An 11,188-nucleotide genomic window follows, 5' to 3' on the forward strand; every position below is an offset into this window, starting at 1 on the left:
TGTTTCTATATAATTGCAAGGGAGAAGTAAAAAATATATCAATAGACAAAGGCAACGATGGGACCGACTACAAGTAATCAAGTATACATTCAAAGCAATTTTACTCGCGTGTAAAAATATACTATGGTATTGGACACAAGCATATTAGCTACATGATGATACATGTTCATGATGCAATTACGAGAAACCACTATATTACAAAATTGGGTAATCATGAAGCACAACACATCAACACAAATATACACGTACTTTTTTTTTTTCTAAAAAAAAGAAGGAGATGTGGATGATTTGTCTAAGATTGGTCAGCGATAACGGGCTGAGCCTTTGACTGAATCGGTATTCACCACCGAAAAAATGGATGAGTTTTGAAGTGATACTAAACGCACTGCATGCTTGTTCCTAAGTTCATGCACCTATATGTGTGTGATTAAGCGAACTCTGGAAGGGACTTAAGTTGTCCCGAGTGAACTATGAACATGGAGTAAGATAAAGAATTATATGTATTGTGTTTCCCGCTCAAGAATCACTCCAACTATCTGTATCATCATCTTCATCACTTCCAGCCAATGCCTATTTCAATTAAGAAAAGAATTTAATCAGAAAACGGAGAATTATTTGTTCAATTTCAGCACACATGCTGTTGCGATATATATGTGCATATGATATGTGTGTCTGCGCGCGTACGTGCGTGAAAGAGAGAGAGAGAGAGAGACCTGGCGAATTGAATTTGCTTTCTCCAAGATGGCAGCAACCCTCAAATTTGTTTTTGGACCCTGCATGATGGGTCGTGTAGCTGCAGCAGGTCTCAAGTTGAAGGACTGAAAAAAAAAATTGCATTTTAAAGATAAGCAGAATTTGTAATACATAATGGTACAAACATCATGCAGAAGAAAGATAGAAGTTGGTATGGCTAACCTTTGATCTTATCTGCTCTAACAATGAATCTCTTTCATCTAACTTGGGTGGTTTTGGAGGAATAATCCGTTCGGAAACTTTTCTCAGCTGCAGCAATCAAAGGCAGCAGATTATACAAGAATAAATATCACATAAATGCACATCTATTAGAACCTATAAACTGTCATTACCTTGCTTCTGTCAAGAGCAGCAGCAATATCAATTATAGGACTCTCAGGACGAACAATCTTATTCTTCGGCTTTCCATTTGGCATTTTATTATCAAACTCTGGTGTTCGGGAAGATTTATCCAATGGCGATGCCGTTCCCCCCTTTGAAGGCAACAGACTGTCATTGGGCTGCCCAACTTCTATGCCTGGTGGTGCCATTGGTGAGATAGAGGGATCTCCCTGTTTCCTTTCTGAGTAAATCGAAGACTGCTCAAATGTTTTAACTTCTAAGCTACTAGTCTCTTCTGTTAATTGTCTTGGGGTGATATGTTCTCTTGCTGAGGTGAGATCATTTCCAGAAGCAGCAAGTTCAGTAGGTGGCATCAAATGCGATTCTCCAGATTCATCCTTGACCTCCAAACTAGTCCTTTCTGTTAATTCACTTGAAGACGCACTCGGTTTGTCTTGTGGAGAGATTGGATAAGATCCAGAAACACAACGTTCAGCAGGTGGAATTGATGTGCATGGACTTGCACTCTGTACCGTTTCTCCCTCTGAAGCAATGACATATCCATGTGGAGGCCTGCTCGTAGATACCACAGGTAGTGTTAAAAATGAGTTCTGATGTTGGCTTTTATCCATAACCAGGTAACTATATTGACTATTTGATTTATTTATCATGATAGGAAATTGCAAGGGAATAGCAACTGAATGCTCTGGTAAACCAGCTAAAAACCCAGGAGAACGCTGGAGTTTACTGCTTTCCACAGCCATGACAGGCAAAAATGGATTTTGATACAGTATAGTGTCTCTATCAGAGGTTGATAAACCAAACTGAGACTTATCATCAGGTTTAACTGGCTGTATTGGTTGCAATGATGCATGAGTTGCTTCTATTTCTTCCCTCTGTGAAACTAGGGAAGAATGTTGAACCTTGCTCGTTCTCCACTGCATTGGTGGTAAAGGGGGCATAGGAGGTACCTCCTCATGATTATTGGTTAACTCCGGAATCATGGGATGCAATGAATGCATGACATGCTTGGTGGGACTGGTCTCCTGCAAAAATGACTTAGACGAGAAATCAAATGATGACTGTTCCTCTGGATGGATTCTTAGTTGTTCCAACTGACTTGAAGATTGGTGATGAAATTGAAATTTCTCAAGGGAATGGTATCCATCATTTCTGAGCTGAACTTCTGCATCCCGTTGATTAACCGGTGATTCCACAATCAGCTCTGAATGTGTTTCTGGCTTCAGCTGGTTAAAGGAAGGTGATGAGAAACTCTCTTTGTTGTTCTGTACATCATTCTGAGAAAGACATACAGATTCTGACCTCTCAGACTCTAGCTCTGAACTTGAGTCCACCACTTTCATTTCACTGACAGCAGAAAGATTTTGAATTCTCTCCTCTTGGATATTGTTACATATTTCAGAATGACATGGATCACAGGGTACAGATCTGTTCGGATTTGACTGTATGTCAGCAGAACCAATTTCAAGTTGATCCACCACCCTTGGTGCCACTAAGGCTGTCAAATATTTGTGAGGAACTACCTCGTTGACTTCCATCTCTTTCTCATGAGAATCTGCAAATGTAGATTCTTCCAAATCTGTAAGCCTTTTAGCTGGAGAAGATATGATGTCTGAAGACGATTCCAATTTATTTACCCTCTTCTCTGAATTCAATCCTACATAAACTTTTGTCAAATCGGCCTCATTGTATTTTATTTCATTCCGATGGGAACTAAAAGAACTCAAATCTGAAGCATTCCTTGATGGGGAAGAAACAAAACCCGAGGACAGAGAATTAAAAGTACTTGCACCATTTTCAGCACTATCAACCAAATGAAGAGCAGAAAAAGCCTGATCTGAATGAACCTTTTCAGTGGACATGTCATTTACAAAGACAAGATTGTCCTGCTTATTGTTATCAAGAGAAGACAGATATTTAATATGAACATCATCTTCAACTTTGGATCCACCTTTTTCATCAGCAAGCAGCATCCTTTGTATGTCTTCAAAAGTTGATTGCTGCTCAGAACAGAAAACTTCAGATTCTGCGGAATGTGGCTCATCCGGTTGATTTAGAGTAAAATCCGATAGTTCCTCTGTAATGTTACTTATTTGTGGAGTCTCCAAAGCAGGAGACAAATCCTCTGAGATGTGTTGGATTTCATTTACACCATTCTCAGAATTAAAGTCTCGGCCACCAAGTGCCAACTTGGTACCCAAATTCAAGTCTGTTTTCATGGATGGGAAAATTGGATTCTCTCCTTGAAAACCCATATCACCGCAATTCGAAATTGCAGAAGAGTATTTATTAGCAGATTCTTCCTGCAATACTGTTATTGTAGAATGATTACCATATTCATCTTCCTGTGCCAAGTTCAAATCATTAAAATCTTCTAAAGCATTGGAACTAACACATGGATCACAAACATCCAAGCTATCCAGAGATTTGTTATTGGAAGAAACAATAGAGCAAGCATCATCTTTCATCACAGATTCAACAAGTGACTTCCTGTCTTCATCATCTTCTAAGCTTTGATGAGTTTCAACAGGGCCAGATTGTGTTTCACCAGATTGAGTCCTTATAGGGAGGCACATTGAGGAGAGGGGTCCAGGATCTAAAGATAACAATGAATGTCCTGAATCCATTAGACATGAAACAGAAGCAGCTGGTCCAAAACCAGAGATATCTTCTCCATAAACATGTCCTTTGTCATGCATGACAAACCCACCACAATGAGTATTTTGCAACTTAACATTTTGGTCAAGCTGGTTGGATGGCATATATTCAATCTCTGATATGGAGGAGTTTCCAATAGATTGAGAATCTGAAAACGGAGTTTTCAGTTGGGTGCGTTCAGCAATTCTGACTCTTCTGGATGATCTGCTATCATCTGATGCATTGGAGCTTCGTGTTGATTGAGAATCTGACAGCTGAGCTTGCACTTCGGTACATTCATCATTTCGATCTTGATCAACTGAATCAATTTCTTCAGATGTCAAGGAGTCCCCAAATGATTGAGAATCTGAAAATTGAGCTTGCAGTTGATGTTCTTCTTTGCCATTTGAATCACTTGTCTTTTGAATATGGAATAAGCTTTTCTTTGGTCTACACTCAATTTCTGTTTCCAGTTCTTCGATGGAAGCTAAGGCATCCATGTAATCGTCAACCTCGCTAGTCACGTCATCAGAATGGTAACCATCCAAGATGCATTCTCTGTTCTTTTGTTCATCAACTACCAATCGTCTCTCATCAGGTACCTTGGGATGATTTAAAGGCGTCTTATGTGTCACGCCTCCTAAGACATCTTCATGCACTTGCACAAAATCTCCATTCCTCACTTCAGAGTATGGTTTCAGTTCTAATTCCTGCTCATTGAGTGGTGATGATCTTTTGCTTTCATATCCTGGTGACCTTTTCACAGAGCTAAGACTACTGATTTCAAGTACTGTAATCCCATTGTCATCAGCATCAAACATTGATTTCAGTGGGTGTGGAGTGATTGAGGCTTCACAAACCATTTTATGATCTGGTGAGGAATTCTCAAAAATCTTCTCCATGTAACTTTTCCCAGTCTTTAAATCTACTGCCGATCCATTCAACTGTTTTTTCTTCAACTTCACAAGACGTGCAGGATCATTGCAAGCATTCTCAATGCGCTCCTCAAGGAATAACTGGTGCAGTCTGCAATATTTGAAAATTTGGAATGAACTGAGTCATAAATAAACCATTTAAAAACCTACTTGCATTATAGGAACCAGAAGGATAAAATAATTCAACACAGATAAATGATCGGAGCTCACTTGGCATGGGATGAGACAACTTCAGGTTTTGTACCATTCCTTGATTGTGATACTTTCTTCTGCTGGAAAAAAGAAAATTTATATATTCATTTTTCTATTGTAAGTGTCATTTATGCCAAAAAGAAAAAAACCAATAAAAAAACAATGTAATCAGTAAAATTGCCACTAAAGTACCTTGACCTTACGAATCCTTTTTTCCCTGTGAACTTCTACTGTTGTTACAGAGGACTCCACTTTAAAGAATGATGGATCAGTATACCGCTTCAGACATGCCCCAGCCCCAGCCACATCAAACCTTTTAGAGGAAAAAAACCCAAATAAAATAAATTATAGTAAAAATTCTGTTACATAGCAACAAGCTGTTACTAGTGTTGAATTTTTTTTTCCTATGAATCTGGTCACCATACTTGTCTAGAAGGAACAGCCTTGGGGGAGCACGACATTCTTCATACGAATCCATTATAAATCGAGGTAAGTCTCCGCGAGTAACAAGATTCTGTTCAGATTGGAGATTAGGATGCCATTCAATCCCTGCAATGCAAGAAGCATGTTAAATTTGCCAAAAGAATTTTATATTCTTACAGATACATTCTCACAAATGCAAATCATAAAAAATAAGACTCAAATGAGTGAACAACCTCCATTTGTAAAGAATGAATGATGATGAGTTTGTGACAAAAAAGCTTTCTCGAGTGCAGGAACTTCAGCTTCAAGTTGCTGAACACGAGAAATAAGACTGTGGCCTCTCGCGGCAGTGGCCATTACTTCTTCATGCAAGTCATGGAAGATCTCGGCAGCAAACCTAACAAAAATCAAATAGTTAAATGCAGATAACCAGCACCACTTGTTAACTACAAAAACTAAAGACCATAATCCAAAAAGGATTAAATGTTGATGCTCAGCATCAAAACTAAACTATCTATCTAATTATTAATACCAGGGAACAAAATGTCAAAATTATTGCAACTGTTGCAAGATACATAAAAATGACTTTACAGAAGCATTTGGATGAAAATTACGAGACTATCCAATCAAACAAACAAACAACAAAAAATCACGGAACTAAGACCACCCAATGCATAGCTCAGGTGAATAATAAAGTGTTTGTGGATAGCACATCCTAAGATTGGCCCTTAAACTTAATACCTATTTCGTGCAATAAATGAAAAATAACAGTATATGCAATATAATGCAGCTCAGTAATAACAAGGCATAGTTGATTTTGAAAATCAAATAATCCAATGAATACGGAAAAACATTTTAAACAAATTTCATCAAATGTAAACTGATGTTTAAGTTAAATGACCCCGCCTATACAAACAAAAAATATAGGAATCAGCTAGTTCAAGAACTGTCGTGTACGCATCACTCAGTGGAATTGAGGGTTCAGACCAACCAATAAAATATTCGTGTCCATAGTCCATACAAAGAAAAATGAACTATCTCGTAAACCCCAGAATTTAGACCAATCTATCACTAATTGCCCACTTTCATCTTTTTATATTTGTTTTGGTTCAAAATTCCTTTTAACAGATCAACTTAAAAAAGAAAAAAAAAATCTGACCATCGAGAGAAGAATTAATAATACTATTAAAAGAAACTACATTAAGATATTAAGATTTAACGAGTGATCCTCGTAAATTGGTTTTTCAAAATTGAGTTCTAGGTACTACAAAAACTAAAAAAATAGTACTCGTAACAGAGTACAGCTTAATTCAGGCACCTAATCCAACCACCAAATTTAGAAAGCCGTATTTCCTGCAAACTCCGAACTCAACCAAACAACTCCGATATCCACAACAAATTCTACCTGAATCAAAAGCTCACTCCATTCAGTATAGCAGCTAAAAATATAACAAACAACACAACAACACAAAAAGTTTTCAAACACTGCATTAAAAACTATTTTGTCATTCTTAAAGTTTTTCAAACTCAACACTCATTTCGACTAAGCATAATCACGGAAACTGCAAAACCACCAAAACAGCAGCATCGACGGTGAAGTGAGAGAGAGAGAGAGAGGCAGAGTGAGTGAGTGAGAGAGAGAGTGCGAACTGAACTGAGCAAGGTCGCCGAGCTGGCGAAGGACTCCGACGAGTCCAGCCATGGCGACGGCTTCGAGGAGAGCCTCGGGATCATCCTTATCGGCGGCGCGGTGGAGCTCCGGATCGGCCAAGCTGTGCTCGGTCCGAATGTGGAACCTCGAAATTGGCATTCTTCGAGTTTCAGACAGTATCGGAACCCTGATTCTGCTCCGATCACCGTTTTCTGCTGGCTCTGTTCTCTGATCTTTTCTCCGGAGACGCTGTGTGTTCTGGCCGTTGCACCATGGAAATGGAAGAGAGAGAAAGAAGAGAGGGAAACACGGGGGAAGAGAGAGAGAGTGCGCTTTTTCTTTTTCTTTTTCTTCTATCTTAAAAAAAATCCTTTCCTTTTTGTTTTTGGTTTATATTTAAAACTTTCAAGAACGTATTGGAAAATGTGGAAAGGGAGAAGGATGAGTAGCATATAAAGGATGGTGTCACTGTGCGTGTGAATCGGAGAAGATACATTCTACCACTTCGAGTCAAGGAGTGACTGACGTTGCTTTTCCCTAATTTCCAATTTTTCTTTTAACATTTTAGCTTAACACGGTCTTAAAATATTAATTAAAAGAGTTAAAAATAACTTTTACTTTTGTATTGTATTAAATATATAAAAATTTTGAAATTAACATTTATTTTATATTTTTATAAGAATTTTCTTATTATGATATCTTTTATTAATAATTTAAAACACTTAATAGCAAGATTATTTTTTAAGATCTATAACAGTACAATATACAATATAACTAGATGTGAGATTTTTTGGTTTTTAATAACATTTAAAACACATATGAGCCAATTTTTTCCTGTTAATAATTAGTTAAGTTTTTGTTCTTTAAATTTATCTTTCCTCCTCTTAATTTTACTCTTTCACTACGTTATTGCAAAAAAAAAAAATGGTTCTTTAACCAAATGAAAAGATTAAATTATTGTCTCTAGTCTTAAAAAGTTTAAACGTAATATAAATATAAGATTTAGCTTCTAAAATTTTAATACATTGAAAATGTGCCTTAAAAAATATATCTATTATACAAGTAAACATTTTTATTTAAATATTTTACTTATAATATTCTTAAAGTAATGTTTACAGAGCAGTAATTTCTTATTGTGTAAGAAAATACTATACTGTATTTGATTTGCGCGCATTATGGCGCTTGTCATGTGGTGGGGCGGTATTGGATCATGTTACTTTTGAATTCGGCAATACCGCAATAACAATTGAATAATTTATATAAAGTGAAAAATAAAACTATGTTTTAATTTCAAAATTCATGTAAATATTAGAAGAGAGATAATAATAATAATAATAATAATAATAATAATAATAATAATAATAATAATAATAATAATAATAATAAACATGAGAAAGGTGAAACGGACTTTCTTTAACAAATATGAAATAAAATATTCATATTTTTTAAAATAATAAATAATTTTTTAAAAAATTTTATCAAAATAAATCTTATAAATTTATAATATACAGGTCCGACATTAATTCTTTCCTACTAGGGAACCTTTTTTTATGCTAAATGCCCTAATCTTAAGCCTAACCTAATAATAATAATAATAATAATAATAATAATAATAATTCACTGTGTTTATCCTATACTAATAAAATAACCATTAATTTTAACAGTATTTAAATAACTAAATTATTTTTGTTTTAGAATAAAATTATAAATATTTTTTATTGAAAAAAATAGGATAAATATTCCCCATAAGATTATATGCTTTGATGGTTTTCACGTATGCATTGACTATATAATTGAGGTGTGAATAGCAATGGAAAGACAATACTGGGGTGTAGCTGATGCTGACCATACTTCATTATTCTGGACATAACCTTGTCAATGTCTCAACTTCTAAGATACAGTGGTATTTATCAACTAAAAAAATGTCTCGGATTTTTCTTAAAAAAATAATCAAAATGTCGTTTATCTTATTTGTAATTTATCTAATTGCGATTTGTTTTCACATATACGTCTATATCATTGAACATAATTGGTATAATTGCACATACTCGAGTAGAGAGATATAATATTGCCTTGGATTGGGGAAGCTTCGCAACAAATTAGCACTATTTCCCCAGAGAGCATTGATATTGTTGAAATTGATAATTATTGGGTTTATGAAAAATATAATGAAAAGTAAGGAGAGAGGAGAGAATGCAGGTTGAAGCTAAATGGAGGCGCATCACTGATTTACTGGATGCGAGAAAAATGTGCAGTTAGTTTGCAGATAATTTTGACTTCTAATGATAAAAAGTAATATGAAATTAATTTATTATATAATTTTTAAAAAGAAAAAAAATAAATAATTACTATAGATATAAATTTCTTTAATTTTTTAATTGAATTGAATACATTTTAATTTTACTCATTTATATAATTTTTTAACTTCTATAAATAAGAAGAAAGCATATTATAAAATAGTTTCTTATAAATGTTCCTTATAAAATAATTTTCTATAAAAATTTTTTAACTATTCATTATTTTCTCTCTTCCATTTTTTGTCTGCTTCCCTTTATTTTCTCTCTGTCTTTCTTTTATTCTCACAATTCTCCACCTCGTTCACAATTTGAAATCTACTACTCAAATTTTGGACGATCAAAGTGTGGTATTCATATTCGTTTGCATCATTTTACAATGACTGTCTACGTACCCTTATTTAGGATTAAACCAATCATAGTTCCTTTATTTCTTCATGTAATGCCTAATATAAAGGAATATTGAGCAATTCTAAACAGTGTTGGAATTTGTTTCCTAATACTACTTTAGTCAACATATCAGTAGGATTTTCATTTGTGTGTACTTTTATAAGAGAAATGTTACCTTTCTCTATAACATCGCGCACGAAGTGATATCTTACATCAATATGCTTGGTACGAGCATGATGAACCTGATTTTTAACCAAATGAATTGCACTTTGACTATCACAACTCAAATTCATGCAATCTTGCTCCAACCCCAAATCATCTAGAAGACCCCTTAGCCACAATGCTTCTTTCACCCCTTCTGCTACTGTCATGTACTCAGCCTCTATAGTAGATACTACCACTGTAGCTTGTAACATCGATCGCCAACTAACTGGAGTACCTTGTATTTTATATACATAACCAGTCGTCGAACGTCTTCTATCTAGATCACCAGCATAATCAGAATCAACAAAGCCGCTGATTTGACATGATTTTCACTAAAGCATAAAACTTTGTTAATGGTACCCTTCAAGTATCTTAATATCCACTTGACTGCTTCCCAATGTGCCTTACCTGGGTTTGCCATGAACCTGCTAACAACACTGACTACCTGTGAAATATCTGGGCGTGTACACACCATAGCATACATTAGGCTACCGACTGCACTAGCATAAGGTACATTTTCCATATAAGCCTTATCCTCTGCTGTTGTGGGAGGTTGTTTACCAGAGAGGCTAAAATGTGGAGCCAACAGCGTTACCACCGATTTAGCATTTTTCATTTTAAACCTTTCAATGACGCGCTCAATGTATCCTCTTTGGCTCAAGAACAATTTTTGGTTTGATCTCTCTCTTTTAATTTCCATGCCTAATATTTTTCGTGCAGCACCTAAGTCTTTTGTTTCAAATTCTTTACCAAGTTGAACCTTTAACATATCTATCTCTACCTTGCTCTTAGAGGCAATAAGCATGTCATCCATATACAATAGAAGATAGATATAATCACCTCCAAGAAGCTTACGAATGTATACACAACAATGATAATTATTTCTGGAAAAATCTTGTTTTAACATAAAGGAGTCAAATCGCTTATACCATTGCCGAGGAGATTGTTTCAATCCATATAGTGATTTTCTCAAGCGACATACCTAACTTTCTTTACCCTCAACCTTGAAACCCTCGGGTTGATATATGTAGATTTCTTCTTCTAAGTCACCGTGCAAGAATGCAGTCTTCACGTCTAGTTGTTCCAACTCAAGATCACCATGAGCGACAAGACTTAAAAGCACCCGTATGAAAGTGTGTTTCACCACAGGAAAAAATATCTCATTGTAATCAACACCTTATTTCTGTGCAAATCCCTTTGCTACTAACCTAGTTTTGAATCTTGTACCATCTGACTTAGTAGGATCTTCTTTTCCTTTATACACCCACTTACAATCAATTGTAGTCTTTTCCACGGGCAATGGGACCACATCCCATGTCTTATTCTTATGAAGAGATTGCATCTCTTCCTCCATAACGACCAACCAA

General features: G+C 35.5%; 1 protein-coding gene across 3 annotated transcripts; it reads right to left on the bottom strand.

Annotated features, from left to right (window-relative positions):
- Positions 1–82: 82 nt before the first annotated feature.
- LOC112797117 (protein SCAR2) lies at positions 83–7,472 on the bottom strand. 3 transcript variants are annotated; one of them, XM_025839891.3, is made up of 9 exons: positions 6,938–7,472; positions 5,516–5,679; positions 5,285–5,408; positions 5,052–5,172; positions 4,878–4,939; positions 1,086–4,758; positions 916–1,002; positions 714–818; positions 83–570 (listed from the first exon to the last, which is right to left on the bottom strand). In XM_025839891.3, exons 1-9 carry the CDS (start codon positions 7,090–7,092, stop codon positions 517–519), a joined length of 4,545 nt encoding a protein of 1,514 aa, XP_025695676.1. In that variant the 5' UTR covers positions 7,093–7,472; the 3' UTR covers positions 83–516. The 3 variants fall into 3 exon arrangements, with proteins under 3 accessions (XP_025695676.1, XP_025695677.1, XP_029153755.1); XM_025839892.3 differs by having other exon boundaries at positions 4,878–4,936; positions 6,938–7,358; XM_029297922.2 differs by having other exon boundaries at positions 4,878–4,936; positions 5,058–5,172; positions 6,938–7,348.
- Positions 7,473–11,188: the final 3,716 nt, after the last annotated feature.

This window comes from Arachis hypogaea, chromosome 4 (genome assembly GCF_003086295.3).
Source record: "Arachis hypogaea cultivar Tifrunner chromosome 4, arahy.Tifrunner.gnm2.J5K5, whole genome shotgun sequence".
Classification (NCBI taxonomy): Eukaryota; Viridiplantae; Streptophyta; class Magnoliopsida; order Fabales; family Fabaceae; genus Arachis; species Arachis hypogaea.